Raw genomic sequence first — 18,321 nt, forward strand, 5'->3', positions numbered from 1 at the left:
AATTTATTATAAAATAATTTGATAATAATATAAATTATAAATTATTATCAAATTATAAAATAATTTATAAGTTATAAATTTATTATAAATAATTGTAAAATAATTTTATAATTTATAAATTTATTATAAAATAATATTATCAAATAAATTTTGGAGGTATTAAAGAAATTGGATGTATTAAAGAAATTGTGAAAGAAAGAGGAGAAGTCGTTGAAAGAGGAGAGGTACACATCAGCTTTTTGGCTGATGTGGATGAAATATGGTGAAGTGGTAAAATACAATGAGGTGGCAAAATATGATGAGGTGGTATCGGAAGTCTGTTTTAAATATATACTAGATACTAGATGCTAACCCGCATATTGCGCGGGTATATTTTTATTTATTAAATTTAAGTGGATTTAGAAGAAAAAAAATATGAAGTTTTATGTCCTAATTAAGTAATAATTGAAATTAAGATATACAATTGAGTTACAAAATATATTACTTTATTGTTGAAACTAAAAATGATTAAAGTAAAATACTTGGAAATACATTCATCTTGTATTTTACTTTATTACTTTTTTGTTGTCTCATTCGATCATTTTAATCATACATCTTTATGGTAATTGTGAATTTTTTTATTTTAAATCGGATATATTAGAATTTTAATTTACAAACATTCAAATTGTTATTAACATTAATAGAGTAATCATAATGACTAACATTTTGGTTTCAAAATCGAAATCCAAAATTTATAACAATTACAAAATATTAATCCTCAAACAATTATAAATATATATTAAATATAAATAATTGCAAATGAATTACTTTAATTTCATACCAATTAACACTATAAAACAATAAATTTAATTTAAATAATTTCAGTAAAATAAAGTTGACCAAAATTCAACAAACATATTTTGTCCATCATTTCTAAATATTTATATGCTATATATATTTACCAATATTCAAAAATATAAATATTTTTTTTGTCATTAAAAAAATTAGGGATTAGAGGAATTAAAAGAGGAAAAAAAATATTTAGAAACTAAGTAGAAAAAAATGAGGTGAACATGGCACCAAAATTAGAAATAGACAAAGAGAAGAATTTTTTTTGTTGCAACGAACCAACCTATACCTCTTTCAGTGTACCTTTGGAGTAGAGTCGGCAATTTCGAAGAAGAAGATGATTTTGCGAGGATGGCAAATGACTGGGACGTACACAAGAGGGAAGAAGAAATTGTTGGAGGAAGTCATTAAAAAAATTAGGTATTAGAGGGATTAAAAGAGGAAAAAAAACTATTTAGAAACTAATTAGAAAAAATAAGGTGAAACATAAAAACACAAGAGAACTCTCTAAGGCGTACACATAAGCTTTTTTGTTGAGGTGGGATATGTTTGCACATGTGGAAGAAATACTATGAGGTGGCATGAGAGTTGACATAGGAGTCTGTTTTAAATATATATAATAGACTAGACATAAACACGACTTTTCTCCACGGTGATCTCATTGAGGATGTTTATATGAAGTCCCTCTTGGACTTGATGTTTCTAATAAAAATCTTGTTTGTAAACTCAAGAGATCTCTTTATGGATTATAGCAAGCAAGTCGACAGTGGAATACCAAATTATGCTCATCTTTAAAACAATTTGGTTTTTGTCAATCTAAATCTGATTATTCCTTATTTAATCGTTCTACTCGTGCTGGTTTTACGGTCATTCTTATTTATGTTGACGATCTTCTAATTGCTAGAAACAATTTGAATAACATTCAATCTATTAAATTTTCTTTGCAATCTGTCTTTAGCATTAAAGATCTCGGTGTGTTGAAATATTTTCTTGGTTTTGAAATAACTTGCAATAGCAATGGTATTTCCTTATGTCAAAGGAAGTAATCTTTGGATCTACTTGAAGAAACTGAATTGCTTGGTTCAAAACCTTGTTCCACACCAATGGATGCTAATTTAAAATTGTCTATTTCAATTGGACAACCTCTTTCTAATGCCACTGTTTTTAGAAAAGTGATTGGACATCTTTTATATCATGCAAATACTCGTCCTGATATCTCTTTTGTTGTTTGTAGGTTGAGCCAATTTCTTTTACCACCTACAAACTTGCATCTCTAGGCTGCCTTTTGTATCATTCGGTTCCTCAAGAACAATCCTGAGAAAGGACTATTTTTTCCATCTTGTTCCTTATTTCAAATCAAAGGCTTCTACGATTCTGATTGGGGTACATGTTAAGACACAAGATGTTCTGTTATGGGCTTTTTCTTCTTCCTTGGTGATTCGTTAATTTCATGGAAAAGTAATAAACAATCCACTTTTTCACATTCTTCCTCTTGAATCAGTTGTTCTATACTATACGAAACACATTGAAATGGATTGTCACGTAGTTCGCGATAAGATTCAAGATGGAATTCTTCACTTAATGTCGATACCTTCTGCTGAGCAGGTTGCCAACATCTTCACAAAAGCTTTACATCCATTTTATTGTCCATCTCATAATTCTCAGTATGAGAGCTATTTTTGTGACACAATCATAAAAGATTTAATATTTAGTTTTTAAAATAAAAAATTTATCATGGATAATTTATTAATTATTAAAGGAATATTAATTAATGACCATAGATGTTTATCCCAAATAAGATTCTTACAAATTTACATCTCCCTTCATGAAGAGGTGTAACACAAACCAAACTAAAATCAACAACCTCTTGTATAAGTGAAATTCAAAAATGTTTAGAAGATTATTATTCATATGGCAAAACTAGTATTTCCTTCAGAAAATACTATAATTATAAACTAGCCTTGTTCTCTATATATTATCACATTTTGAAATTTTATTATCCTATGTTCTTGTATATATGCAGATAATAAGAAAATCTTCAAGGAAAAGCGATCTCGATTACGCCCGGTTGATAACATATTCAAGCTTCCAATTACATCAAATTCATGGCCAGAAGGTAGGTATCCATTATATGACTGCCATTTTATGTCCTCTTGTGATACATTCTAGTGACTACAGACCTATTTGTTACATCTTTTTTTAAAATGATATATTCTAGTGAATGATGGCAGATTATATCAAATATTGAATTGTGAAATGTAGGTAACGGTTTCGCGAGTGGAGTCCTTGACCTAGGAAAACTACAAGTGTCTCAAGTATCAACATTCAAAAAAGTTTGGGGTGCCTACGAAGGAGGACCGGACGATAAAGGTGCCTCAGTCTACGAACCATCAGGAATACCTCAAGGATACTCTATGTTAGGTAGCTACAGCCAACCAAACAACAAGCCACTTTTTGGATATGTTCTTGTTGCAAAAGATGTTTCTCAAAGCACAAGCAATGGAACTTTAAAATCCCCAATTGATTACACATTTGTATTCAATACTACATCTTTTTCAGCTTCACAGGATTTCTCTTTGTTTATTTGGCTACCAGTGGCACCTGATGGTTACAAAGCTTTAGGCCATGTTGTCACCACAACAGTCGATAAACCTTCACTTGACAAAATAAAGTGTGTAAGATCAGACCTCACTGACCAATGTGAAACTTCTTCATGGATTTGGGGATCCAACAACTTCAATTTTTATGATGTTAGACCATCCAATAGAGGTGTTCAAGCTCCTAGTGTTCGGGTCGGAACCTTTATCGCACAAATCGGCGAGGCTAGTAACCCTCCATCAATTTCATGTTTGAAGAATCTCAATTCTATTACACAAATAATGCCTAATCTGAAACAAATTGAGGCAATACTTCAAGTTTATTCTCCATTTCTATACTTACATCCTGATGAAAAATACTTACCTTCTTCAGTTAATTGGTTTTTCTCCAATGGAGCATTACTATACAAGAAAGGTCAAGAATCAAATCCTGTTCCAATAGCACAAAATGGAACTAATCTTCCTCAGGATCCTAACACTGATGGTGAATATTGGATAGACTTACCTGTTAATGATGCAAACAAAGAGAGGGTTGAAATTGGAAATATACAAAGTGGTGAATCTTATGTACATGTTAAACCAATGCTTGGAGGAACATTCACTGATTTTGTGATGTGGGTTTTCTATCCATTTAATGGACCTGGAAGAGCAAAAGTAAAGTTTATAAATATTAAATTAGGGAGAATAGGTGAACATGTTGGTGATTGGGAGCATGTGACATTAAGAGTAAGTAACTTGGATGGTCAATTATGGCATGTATATTTCTCACAGCATAATCATGGTTCATGGATTGATTCATCTCAACTTGAATACCAAAATGATACTAGAAGTGTTGGTTTTCCAACTAAAAGACCCATTGTTTATGCTACATTACATGGCCATGCATCATATCCACATGTTGGTCTTGTTCTACTAGGGTATCCACATGCTGGTCTTGTTCTACTAGGGAAAGATGGTGTAGGTGCAAGAGATGATACTGATAGAGGTGGAAATGTTATGGATTTGGGAAAATTTGTTTTGGTTTCTGCTGATTATTTAGGGAAATCTGTAATAGAGCCACCATGGTTGAATTTTTATAGGGAGTGGGGTCCAAATATTAATTTTAGTCTAGATGGTGAATTGAAGAGTATTGAGAAGTTTTTGCCTGGAAAACTGAAAGATCGTTTTGAAAATTTTGTTAGGGGTTTACCAAAGGAACTATTGGAAGAGGAGGGACCTATAGGTCCAAAGCAAAAGAATAATTGGAGTGGTGATGAAGTTTGAATTTTGTTGGATTTAGTTAATATTGATTCTTACAAAATTTAAAATTGAATGTGAGAATAATGTAGTTGGTGGAATTGTATAAGGGGCTACAGTTTGAGTTTAATTTGAAAATACATAAACAAATTAAACGATATTAGCAGTAGCTCCAAATTTTTCTTTTCTATGGCATGTACAATAGCTTCAAAGTCATTTTCTTTTGTTCCGTCAATATTTTCAAATTCTATTAGTACAAGAATATAGAATTTTTTGGTCCAACTAAAATCGGGATAATTGTAGAGCTTTGTAAACAATGAAAGATCTTAAGACAACATCAAGGTGGCGTTTAATTTGGACCAATCAAAATATGGGTCCATTTTAGGCCAATGTCATTTAAATGATAGATATTTTAATATAATATTATGATGGATATGATGAATCATGGTATACTTGTTAAGTAGGTTGCATTGTTAAGAATTTGAGAATTGTACATTTTAGCGAGAAAGTTTCTACATATATTTATTAGTAAAACAAAAAATATAAGGACAGGTCAATAACTGTAGACCAATATCTGTAGCGCAATGTCAACAACTTTTAAATTATTAATTAATACAATTTTTTTTTAATATCTCCATAATCTTATCAATCAATCCGCTAAATCAGAGATATAAGCATATCTTTGTTTAATTTAATATTTTAAATTATTTATTACTCAAAAAACCAATGGTTAAACCTTTATCCAACTTCCTCTCTCATCCCAACACCTTCACCGTCGCCACTGCCCTCACCCCAAACTTTCTTCGCAGCAGTATGTTGAAAATTATATTCTCCATCCTAAGAGATTCGTTGAATCCTAACCCCAAAAGCACGATGAAGCTTCATCACATTGTTCGCTCCATTACTAGTTTTCAACATTAAAGTGTAAATAGATGGTGATATTGGTTTAATTGAAGAAATTTGGGATTCAATGGTTTTTCGAATTGGGGATTTTAACCTCAAAGTCAATTTTTAGTAATTAAAATATTAGTCAATAAATCTGTGATGTCATTTCACTTAAATAGTATTAATATTTTGTATCATGTCCAATGGTCGACGACCACTAGCTAATTAATATAATAACTATATTAACTAATTTTTGAATTTTATAAGATCAAGTTGTATAGAATTGTTTTAGTTTTTAAATTGGTCTGTTTGAAATACTTTATATTTTAGTTTTTAAAAATTGTTTTTAAATTTGATTTAAGAAATTATTTTAAAGAATAGAATTAAAGAAAAAATTTATTTGAAAGATTTGTTTCTAAAAACTGATTTAGAGATAAAAAAATACTTATTTGATAATCTAATTTTTTAAAATAATTTTTTACTAGAGAATTAAAAAAGCTAAAAAATGAGAAGTAAAATATCATTTATCTGTTTTGTTTTTTTAGTTTTAAAAGTATAATATTAAAAATAGTTATACAAAACAATTTTTAAAAACAAGTAATTCAAAAAAAATTTCTAGTTTTTAAATTTTAAAAAACTAAAACAGATTTTTTGGGATGAGAATTGGTCTTTATTGTTTTTTTTTCAAAATTATTATTATATTCAATATAAATTTCATAATTTTAACAAGTTATGGGGAGGCTATAATAAAACCCTAAACTACAAGGGAGATTAATAATAATACTACATAAACCGTTTAAAACCAACAATCAAAGGTCATTTGAATGTGACCAACATGAACCAATAGACCAATTGGACCAAACTAAAATAACCCCAACATCAAATTATATAATAAACATTTATTCACAAATTCTACTCTTGTAGTTTTAAAGATGGATAATTTTAGGCGCTATAATTTCAATTGCGCTTACTAAGTCTTTATATTTTTTTTAAAAGTTAAATTTAGTCTTACGTGAAAAGAATCATTGACACTTTCAAATGAATTCTCTCCACCAAATTAATGAGAGAGATAGAAAGAAAAAGTATTGAAGAGGGAAAAAAAAGTAAGGAGACGGAGAATTAATAAGAGAGTTGGATAGCGTTCGGTGGAGAAGATCTAAATACATGGTCACTAGAAAAGTAAAAGAATTTTCATGATCCATCCTTAAGTAAATATATTTTTCTTCAACTAGTTTTTTCCGTAGTTGGTGGTCCCTTTGGTCATTGTATCTATCATTCTTCTTCACTCATTTTGAGAGGAAATTTGAAGGGTGTGTGGTATCCTCCGTTAGCACCATTCCACTCGAACATTTTGGAGAGACACTCGAACACCACTTCCATTGTTACTTTTCCCAAGTAGAGGTGGAGTGGTGATAGCGTTTCAGCAAGTGTACTGAATAGTTGCAAGTAATAGTTAAATCGGAAGTACCGAGTGTCGAACTCAAGGATTGCGTTTTACTATCGAATTATATTTAGTTACTAAAATTGAACAAAAATGTTCCCAAATAGGGTTTAGTTACTCATGATAGAAATAGAAAAGATAGAGATTAGAGAAGAATTACAAGAAAGATTCATGAATGATTCTTGATAAAATTGCTCCAATGGTGTTAGAAACGGTCGTCTTTGAGTTTCTATGCTTTGGCACAAGTCTCCCAACTTCCCAATAGTCAAAAAGATGCATAGAAAATGAAAAAAAAATGTATTTTAATGAATGCCGACGCGCCCCACGCGCATGCTTTGCGCTTCAAGCGCGTCCCGACAGTGGTTAAATCTTGGAAATGTGCCTCAGGCGCAGCTGTTGCACTTCAGACGCACAACTTCTTTTGTTTGACGTTTTCTGCATTTTTCTGCTCTTTAGAGTCTGAATTGGGTTCCCATTGTCCTTTGAAAGTTGTAGCTATGTATCGCAGTTTTCATTTACACTTGATTTGACTCCAATTGGACATCTACAACTCCAGATATGGCTGAAATACTTCACATAGGTAATGTTGATTTCTCTCCAAAATTCAGCACTGCACTAAAACAAAGTAACAACGCAAAACTTCAAAAAATCTCTACTTAATCAAGAAAATAAGAACATTAATATTTCATTAAATCAAAGAAATAAAATTAACAACATATATCAAATAAATTCTTAAATTAACTAATGAATAAAAGATAAATAAGACTAAAAACCATAAAAAAATATGCATATGATGAAGAGTCATCAAGTGGTGTGGGTCAGATTGCAGAATTGGTCATTAACTTATGTTTCTTCCTTGTCTTGGGGAGGAAATATATGGTGAAGAAAATGTCATTGCCTACTAGTTATAACTTGCCTTTATGTTACACATTGTCCCTAGTTTATCAAGGAAGATTAAAGTGTTAGGTTGATATATTCTTTAAAAAACTGATATGAAGCGATGACAACAACTACAAAGTTGAACCTTAACAACATTGTAAAATATTTCCTCCTACTCAAGTCTTGCTCCATCTCATTCAGGATGTATAAGGTGGTTTTTCAAGATATGAGGATTCTCATGTCTTTATCAGTTTTTGAAGAAGTGATGAGGCGTATTGCTCTTGCTACTTCAAAAATTCACCCCATTCTTCGGCTTATGGCCGAGGATTTGAAAGGTTGTGTTAGTTCCTCCCGATAGAACCTACTATGAGACCTTTTAACAGTTTTAGTATTTTTGTAGGGTTCATAGAGCTCTATAGCTTGCCAAGTTCAGATCACTTTCAAGGAAGGGAAAATAGGCCTTTGTGGCCTTTACTCCTTTCTTAAAAAACCTTAAGGATAACCAAGAAATAAGGAAACCATCAAACATATTTTTTTGGTGGAGCCTTTGCTTAACAACCATGGTAGGCTGAGTTTGAACGAGGAAGGCAAGCTTTAGATAAATTATGAGGGCCAATTTCCCCACCATTGGTTTAATCATCACTCTTCCAAGAGGTCTAAACATTATTGGAACAAATACGACTAAAAAATAATGACTCTTAGTTTATTTTGATAATAACAAATTATAAGAGAAAAATGTATACTTTGACGTTTGTTTAAGTGTGTATGTGATATAATATCAAGGCTCACAGTTTACTGTCTTATCACATCATCTTCTAAGCATGACCCTAATTCAATGTGTATAGTATTATACAAACATGTCTTCTGATTACGTGTGTATAGTATACGGAAAATATATCATTTGGTTATGGAGTATTGATTCTCATCAAGAGTCTATTCAATACACCAAGTGAATGAACGTGAGCATATTAAATATTATATTTAATGTTTGAGGTATCTTTGAGCGTCGACAAATCTATTTTACATCGACCAACTTTGTAGAAGTTAGCTTGGAAATCGGTTGATTTAGTAGAATATTCTTCAAGGTTGAAGAGACTAAAGGTAGCTACCAAGTCGGTAGTTAACTACTATAAATCAATGTCTTCTTCTCTCTACTTGCTTGCATATTTTTTATAGAAAGATTTTTAAACTTTGAGTTTGGCAAAAAGGTTTTTACTACTTATTTCTCTTGAGAAAGGTTCTCATAAACGTTATTTTGAAAAATATTTTAAATCTAGCACAATTCATACTCCACTTAAAAGAAGAACATTATGTCTACAATCAGTGGCAACGAAAGTACTAGAGACGAATGTCATAAGAATGGGGGTTTGAGTTGTGACCTTTTTCAATTTGGATTACTGTGTTTAATTTAAATTAATTCAACATCAATCTTGATTGAAATAAAATGTCCAGAATGTTCTGGATATGTTAGAAGTAAATAAAACAAATTAGTTTATAATGAAGTGTGATTTGTGTGTGCAAATAATTAAAGATAGTGGATAGAAAGATCACGCACAAAAAGTATATTGGTTTATCTAACTCAAGCTAGTCAAATCCTCACAACCATGAGAATTTCACTATGTGCTTCAGAACCAGAATATTCTCCTTCACACCTTTTCTCTTGATCACACCTTGATCAATTACAATCTTCAACTTTCAACCTAGAAATGATTTTTACAATCACCTTTCAGCCTTGAAAGAATTTATACAAAAATACTCAATCTAACATAAAAGATATACTTGAGTTACAAATGATGTGTATGATAAAAGTGTTTGGGATCTTGAAACTTCTTAACACTTGTTTGAGATAAATAAAGACAAACTCAGTAGATGATGATCCACAAATATAGTGAAGAGAGCTGGAGTTTGCTTGAAGAGTTTTTGACTTGTTATTACTTGAACAAGTGTTGGTAGATTAGTAAATTGAACTCTTGGCTTCATCTTCCAATTGATCTTCAACTTATATATGATAAAAGACTTTGAATATTCCGTTTAAACTGAATATAGTCGTTGTACACACTTCCCAAGTGTCAGATATATTTTAAAGCAATTAAACATGTGTTTATATTGTTGTCCAGAACATTCTTGAAAAACGAAGAACATTTTTGCTTTTAGATTTGATGTAAAACGTAAATGAGCGAGTAAATGAGCTGTAAAATGTCAGTAGGTATTGTTTCAAATCAGAATTATGCAGATTTTTATGCATAATATTGTAAGTACAATCTACTTGTGTCCTTACTCACAATTCATCATTCAACTCGAGTTATGGGCTTCACCATTGATTTGAGCAGTCTTGATACTCTTTAAATTGTGGTTTGGACTGTGGAAAATGATCAGTTTTAATTTCTTCTTTAAAAGAGAATAACTAGAATGTTCTTTTGTAAAACTATAACGTTCTTGGTTTTGTAGTGTATGGAAAACATGGATGAGTTATTTAGAAGTTGTCTAGTGTTAGTCCTTTGGCTAAGAAGCATGACATAGTTTATGTAAAAAGGTGCAGCAGTGTCCTTGTTGTCCTTCCTCATAACTCATCAACCTAGAGATTGATCTTGATGTTGTTTGCTTCTTTGGGCATTTAGCTAGACTTTTTGGGATTTGATCATGGTTCTGAGTTGCCTTGATATTTAATTCACTTGAAATCTGGGAGTTATTCGTTTCATTCCAAACAAAAATTCTAGAATGATCTTGTATGGATATAGCTGGTATTTTTGCAAACTAGAATGATATTCATTTTTCTTGACTTCTGTTTTTAATAAACTAGAATGATCTTCGTTTTTTCAGACTTCTGTTTTTAATACACCAGAATGATCTTGATTTTTCCAGAATTATGTTTTCAATAAACCAGAATTATCTTCGTTTTTCAGACTGCTATTTTTTAATAAATCAGAATGATCTTCATTTTTCAGACTACTCTTTTTTACTAAATTAGATTGATCTTCGTTTTCCAATTTAGTTAAGACATGATTTGCTTTGATTTATAACATGGTGTGATCATTGATTGTTGTATGAATGTGATCATTGATCACATTCTTCATGAAGATGCTATCTTGAAGATGTAACAATCATTCTCTTGAACAAATAATATATGATATATTCTTTTTGAGATTCTTTCGTTATTGAGTAGGTACTTATGCACTTTGATGATGTGAATGACTTCTTAATCATTTATTTTATAAGGTTTATTGTCTTTAAAACATACATCAAAAAAGTTTTTACCTGAATAGTGTGTACCGTGTGAAAAAAGACATAATGAGGAGTCTTCCTCAACAATGGAGATCCAACGTAACAACTATACAAAAAGTTATAGATCTCGATAACTTACTATTCTAATGTCTAAACTCTCTTTGATCTCATGAGATAGAGTTAAAGGGAGATGAATCAGAAAATAAAATAAAGTCCATTACCTTAAAACCAACAAATACATCATCTACATCCATGGTTCTACAAGCAGAGCCTAGATGATCAGAGCAAAGACTCAAATTATAATGAACTACCCTTCCTCTCCAAACCAGTTCAACACTTGTGGACTACAAGAGGGAAGACTCAAGAAAAATTCCCAAGAAAATATTCAAGGGACTTCAACTCTATAGAATACAAATATAAGAAGAAAGGTTTTGACAAGAAACAATTAGTTCACTTTGAGTTCAAGGAGTCCAAGCATTACTAATCAGAATTTCCTAAGCTCATAAAGAAAAAACTCGAACAAGGAGAGTTCAAAGGAAATAAGAAGAGTCTCATGGCTAAATGAGATGAATTTGATACAACATATGATGACAATGAAGAGCAAGGAAATTTGGCATTATTCGAAATAACGAAATCAGATGAAGAAGCACAATCAGGAAATGGTGACGATTCTAAGGATGAAAACGATGAGGTATTCTCTAGACATTTGTCTGATCTTAAAGCTGCATACATCGATTTGAGAAACATTGTGCATGGTCTATATTATACCTTTAATACTTTATCAAACAAAATGTTAAACTTTCAATCAACATGCAACACTCTTAAAGAAGATAATTTGAGATTGGTTAAAGTGAGTGATGAACTTCAAGCTGAAGTCAAGTCCAAAACTTAATCAGCTCAAATTCATCATTTGAAGAGTTAGTCGAAATTCCTTTGAATGGAAAAGAATAAGATTTCTTCAAAAAAGAAGTGAATAACCAAGATGACCAACTTACTTGCAGGATATGTAAGTAAAATTGAGGTGAGTATGTTCTTGGATATAATCTTGTTAATAACTTGAGAGATTTCTAAAAGTGATAATGGTTTAGATTTCTTCAATTTTTGGATCTTAACACACTCCCTCTTTGATGCACTTCTTTGTTTTACCTATATTTTTTTTCTTCTCAAACTCTCATTTTTTTTTTTGGTAGAAATACTTTTCTCTCTAACTGTGTTCTAATGTATCGTCATCAATATTCATAAACAAATATTGAAAATTCTAGTTATGGACTAAATATATCAGAATACCAGGCATCAGTGAATTAGCAAATTAGATTCACCAAGTCCTTATAAATACACCTTAGATTACAAAAATACTTACTCATGTAACTTACAAAAATTACAAAAACCAAGAAAGATTAAAACATTAAAATAAAACAAGTCAAATCTCATTTCATAAAAAACAGAGAACTCACTTGCCTATAGTAACTAATTACAAATAAAGTTTCATATCATATCACTCCTTAACTTCACCTGCTGAGAAGAGGAAACCAACGTTCTTGAAAGGAAGATTGATAAGATATCATGAAAAGAAGAAGAACAAGAAACAATCCAACACCCCAAGGAGTTCCACCAGCTCTATGAAGTGATTCTTTCTCTGGCAAAGGAATTAAAGAAGACAAAAGACCTCCATCACCATAGTTTGAAAGAAAGTGAAGAACTATGAGAAGAAGAAGTGGTGAAATCATTAGAACCATCTTTACTTGATCCATTATGCTATCAATTATTGGTTCATAGTTTGAGTACCATGAGAAACCAAGGAAGATTAGAAGGGTAAGTAGGAAGAAACAGAGGTGTAAAGGGAGAGATGGTTGAGAGTTTTGACTTGTGGCCATTTTTCTTTGCTTTGGATCTTTAAAACAATTATGGAGGTGAAAGGTTGTGTTGTTTGTGGGGAAATAATGCACAAATGGAGGTTTTATATAATGGTTTTATTGTGTCGTGTAATGTGCTAACTTTTTGTGTTTAAAATAAAAGTAACCAATCGCTCAAAGAACAAGTGTTACTACAAGCTATTCTTTCATGTGGTGTACACTCACTTGAAAGAGAAACAGGTGAAAAATGTGATGTGATAGATGATGGAGAGTAGAGTGTGGGACTAGTAATATACCAAATATTCTAGGATTACAATAGATTTTGAGATGATATTTCCACTTAAAATTTCAAAGCAATGTATATGAGTCATCTATTTTATATATTTAATATAGTAACTTATTTATAGTCGATGTGAGATTTAATTACCCACACTTGAATTTAACAATAAATTGATAAAAAGAGATGGATAAAGCGAAAATTAAGTGATAAGAAGAGATGGATAAAGATAAAATTAAGTGTTTTATTCATGTATTGTTGTTGATAAAAAAATTGAATTGATTTTTTATTTATTGTGAATATAAAATAATTTTATTTATACATTTAACGATTTAAATATTTGTAAGGTGGAGATCTTTTTAAAAGTTAATGTAACTTCTTTTACACATTACTGTATACAAATTAAGTCCTCCAAAATATATTATAAAAAATTTGATACATCGGCATATTTGTTAACTTCAAGTGTGAGTTATTAAATTTTACATCGATTATGATGAATTAAATATTAAATATATAAGAATAATAATTCATATGCCTTGTGTCTTAAAATTTTCAATAATACAAATATACGACGTCGATAAGTGATACGTCGATCATAATCAGATATCCATGTCAAAATTTCTTGTGTTCATATAAAATTTGATATGTGATTTCTTTTGTATTCCGAGTTCTCTAACAAGAGTAGAAGACACAAAATTTAAATCAATTGATACATTATTTTATTTATTTATTATATCATTTACTATTTATTATATTAGTTTTTTTTTCAATTCTCTTAACTTATGTTTCCGATAACATTATGAAGTCATACTTTTGTAAAATAATTTGTAGTTTTTTTATATATTATTTACTATATTTTTTAATTTATGTAAAATTGCAAAACAACTTATAATATTATAAGAAGGAGTAAGAATTTTTGGTGACTTTTTTAGCTTGTTTATGGACAAAGATTCTCATTTTTCAAAATCCAATAAGTGCTTTCGCTATAAAATTGTAGAAGTCGGTGAGAGTTTTTTATGGTAGAGATTTCCTGTAAAAAGTTGACGAATGAAAAGCTGTCACGTACAACCGACCAGAATTGAATATCGTCTGAGAAGACTTTCTTCATTTCTTAGTAAAATGAGAAAAACAAAATGAACAAAACGAAAAAGTCTGACTCAGGCCACATTTCACAGGATAAGCATGCTCTTTCTTTTTTGACAGTTATTCCTAACAATAAACAAAATTCTTTCCGTTTATGAAAAAAAAACCAAATCGATTTGTCAAAAAAATCAAAACCAAATCGATTAATAGTCCATAATTATAAGCATACGTTGTGGAAAAAAGTTATTCTTAAATATACATATTTTATGAATTATATTTTTTTAATAAATTTAATTATAGTCTTGATATTCTTATTTTTATTAAATTTACAAAATTAAACTTTCTATTTTAAAATCAGTCACTTTTAGTTCATTTTCAATTTATTTTAATTAAAAAGTATGTTGTGTCTTATTTTAAACGAAATAATATATGATACGTCGATCTTAAATAATTAATAATTATGAAATTGTAATAAAATTTATAAAATTTCAGTTTTATGTATTTTAAAATATGTTAAATTATTATATTTTAATTAAAAATTTAAAAACTAAACTAAAATTGATAAATTTTATAATAGGATGATCAATTTAGTAAACTGGTGAAAATAAAAATAAAAATTACAATTAATTATTTTTAATATTATTAATTTATTCTAAACATTAATGTAAATATTTGATTATACACTCTTAATATAAATATTTTTATATTAACAATAAATATCAGCCGTTGATTAAGTGATTATTTGATGATAGAAATTATAGTAAAATGAAAAGAAAATTCACCGTAATGTAAAATAAATTTACAATGTACTTACGTTTTTTTTTTCTAATCCTATAATATGAAAAGTTAAATTAAATGCAATCAACTATAAAAGTAGATATATACATAAAATATTATTTTAATATTGTGAAAAGTATGTATGGAGGATTCTACACAATCCATGTAAGAAGATTATTAGTAAATATCATTAATAAAAATCACCAGGTTGATGCAATAAAAAAGATAATTAGATATTGCAAATACGTTTATTAAAACTAATTTCATGATAATAAATTGTATTATAAGAATATTAAATTTAAATTAATTAAAAAATATTTTGACAATGATATATTGATATTTAAAATAAATTTAATTAATATTTGTTTGTATTTAAATTGTTAAAATTGATTTTATTTGTTACTTAATACTATTTGAATTTGGAGGAAATAAAAGTTTATGATTCGTGTCGTCAATTAGAAAATGATAAGTTGAAATTCAATGGTGTCACTCTTCAATTGAATTTTTATACTACAATTTTACTTTTATTCGATTAACTAAAACAAATAATTAATCAAGGCTTAATTTCTTTTTGTATGGAGGGCAATTATATCAATGTGTTGAGTATAGAGAAGTTTCTAGTGCGGAATTATAAAGAAGGGTGAGGATTAGCAACCTATCACCATCCCTTAATAGCTTGGGACCCAAACCAAATCAAATATAACCCCTCCTTATTACCACCCCAAGTAAGAGAGTATGGGATGTGGGGATCAAATAGAAGAACGTTATCACCAACACCATAGGGATAGGGATAATGTCTCTATTATTATTACAAAAGTGGTTTTTAGCTATAACTTTTTAATTGATGTTTCGATGATAATAAAATAAATAAATAAAAATAATTATTTTTTAATTATATTTATTAAATGTATAAACAAAGTTATAAAATAAAGATTTATATTAATTATTATCTATTTTAAGATAATATGTATTACGAGTAATAGACAATAGAAGATTTTTCATATATTCGTTTCGACGCCTACTACAACAATAAAAAAGGAAGAAACAAGATTACTCTAGAATATTTTGTATTCTTATTTCAAGAGAAGAATAAATCTTTCAAATAAATCTTTTAGTCAATGTATTTTCGACGTTCAAAAATCTTTTAGCTGATGTAATTCTGACATCCAAAAATCTTTTAGCTGATGTATTTGACATTTAAAAATCTTTTAGCCGATTCATTTCCAACATTTCAAAATCCTTTAGTTGATGTATTTTGGCGTTTCTCATTTTTTATTTATTTAATTTTTGACAATATTTGTGTTATTCGTCCCAAGCTAGAAGTGTCGCAAAAGACTTCTAGCTTACGGGAGATATTAGAGATGTAAAATTAATTACCAGATAGTTACTTTAGTTATGTGTTACTTACAATTTAATTACTCTAGTTAGAAATTAGTTGTTCTAATTTGGGTATATAAGCTTTATTAAACCTATTATTGTAATCTTCTTTCTCATTTGATCAATACAAAAATTGTCTCTATTTTCCTATCTTTTTCATGTTTAATATAAAAAATAATATTAACAACACACTCTTTAACACATACTTTTCAATACTCTTTTGTATTAGGTAAAACTCACGTGGGTTCCAACAACTTTTAGCGTGACTCATGTGAATTTTAACCAATAGAAGAAAGTGTATTAAAATATGTGTTAATGAGTGTGTGTTAAAGAGTGTGTTGCTAACACTCCTCTAATATCAGTATTTTGTATAATCTATTAGAGTGTGTTTTGATAAGAAAATATTTTTAGAGAATATAATTTTTTAAGGGAGGGACGATAAACTCTAAACCAGTGAGAGACGATAAACTCTAATTGTTGATTAACAATACTCATGTATTAACACCTAACATTCATTCAATTATGGATATTAAGAAACTTTTTGTAAATATCGTAGATGAAATGAAATTTTCAATTGAAAATTTCTAAGTGTTTATAAAGTGAATATAATTTTTTTTTAAAATTTTTGAAATAAATTAGAATACAAAAATATTTACAAATTTTTTTAAAAATCTTTAAATGAGACATAATTAAAATATAAATTCTAATCTAGACTCAAGACGTGATCCAACTCTGACTCATAACATTGAAGAACCGATGAACAATTTGGATATTACTCCGACTTTTAATGTTTACCTGTTACCCGAAAAACATCACTTCCAACATAGTGAACATAAAATTAAGTAATATAGATTTAATAAAAAAAAAAATATTATAGATGCTTTTCAGCCATGTCGGTGTGCTAACCATGAAAAATACGCTCGACAAACTATACCTCAATTTAACAAAATACTATTTCCTTGTAACTTGTAAGATACTCAAATACCTCTTTTACCTCTAACTTCAAATCTTTCAAACAATTTATGCCACTAGACATTAGTAAGTTAATTACTTAAACTCTACATAAAAAGTAAATCATAAAGACTACATTAATTTCAACCAAAGCACTCTACTTGAGTAATAATAATAATATAATATATATCTAATCATAACGTATGGATAATCATTTACTCCATTCACACAATTGAATATGCAATTAACATAGGGATCATACGAGTATATATATATATATATATATATATATATAAACATAATGTATTAGCATCAAACTTTCAAGAAAAGAGTATTATATTTAAGTTTTCAAACACAATTGTTTTTACTAAAAAATGATCTATATAACTTAAGTTTTGACATTCTAAAGTCAACAACATTACATAATAATCTTATGATAGAGCAGCTGTATTTACAATACTACTGAGTCATTTATGTATTTAGTAAAGTCATAAATTTTAATATGATAAAACTACTATATGTCTTCTTTCAAACTCAATTGATTTCACTCAAAAACGAATTTTCTAGCTCAAGATATAGCTATTTTACGACTACTAATGTAGAACAACTTATATAACCGAACATTCCACTTCATGAAATCACAAAAATATGAAAAATTAATATAAACTTAAAAAAAGTTACACTGCAACTTTGGCAATTTAACCAAAATACCAATCGATGTCTGATTTGAATAAACGATAATTTTTTGGAAATCTTAAGATATCTAGTTTATAAATATACATTTTATTCTGCATCATAGGAATTCAATTGATACAATTTAATAAAATAAGGTATATGGATACAAAAACGGAAAAATAGATTTGTTTCCAACTTGTAACTCAATTTTCTCTATCAATTCTCAATAAAAATTAATGA

At 28.9% G+C, this 18,321-nt stretch overlaps 2 protein-coding genes across 3 annotated transcripts in view; one reads left to right on the plus strand and one right to left on the minus strand.

Annotated features, from left to right (window-relative positions):
* The window catches only part of LOC101490214 (hypothetical protein At1g04090-like), a 12,531-nt gene extending 7,625 nt beyond the window's left edge, over positions 1-4,906 (plus strand). The window contains exons 2-4 of one of the 2 annotated variants that reach the window (XM_073370805.1): positions 2,063-2,433; positions 2,852-2,944; positions 3,091-4,906. In XM_073370805.1, coding sequence (XP_073226906.1) covers positions 3,243-4,688 — 1,446 coding nt within the window. In that variant the 5' untranslated portion in view covers positions 2,063-2,433; positions 2,852-2,944; positions 3,091-3,242 and the 3' untranslated portion in view covers positions 4,689-4,906. The remainder of the gene's footprint in view (positions 1-2,062; positions 2,434-2,851; positions 2,945-3,090) is intronic. The other variant, XM_073370797.1, reaches the window with a different exon arrangement.
* Positions 4,907-12,596: 7,690 nt separating this feature from the next.
* Positions 12,597-12,962, minus strand: LOC101490534 (uncharacterized). Its single transcript, XM_004488518.4, has one exon. It carries the CDS (start codon positions 12,960-12,962, stop codon positions 12,597-12,599), a length of 366 nt encoding a protein of 121 aa, XP_004488575.1.
* Positions 12,963-18,321: the final 5,359 nt, after the last annotated feature.

This window comes from Cicer arietinum, chromosome 1 (assembly GCF_000331145.2).
Source record: "Cicer arietinum cultivar CDC Frontier isolate Library 1 chromosome 1, Cicar.CDCFrontier_v2.0, whole genome shotgun sequence".
In the NCBI taxonomy this organism is placed as follows: domain Eukaryota; kingdom Viridiplantae; phylum Streptophyta; class Magnoliopsida; order Fabales; family Fabaceae; genus Cicer; species Cicer arietinum.

Coding starts and splice junctions, on each gene's coding strand:
- LOC101490534 (XM_004488518.4), bottom strand. CDS start 12,962: ATGGCCACAAGTCAAAACTCTCAACCATCTCTCCCTTTACACCTCTGT.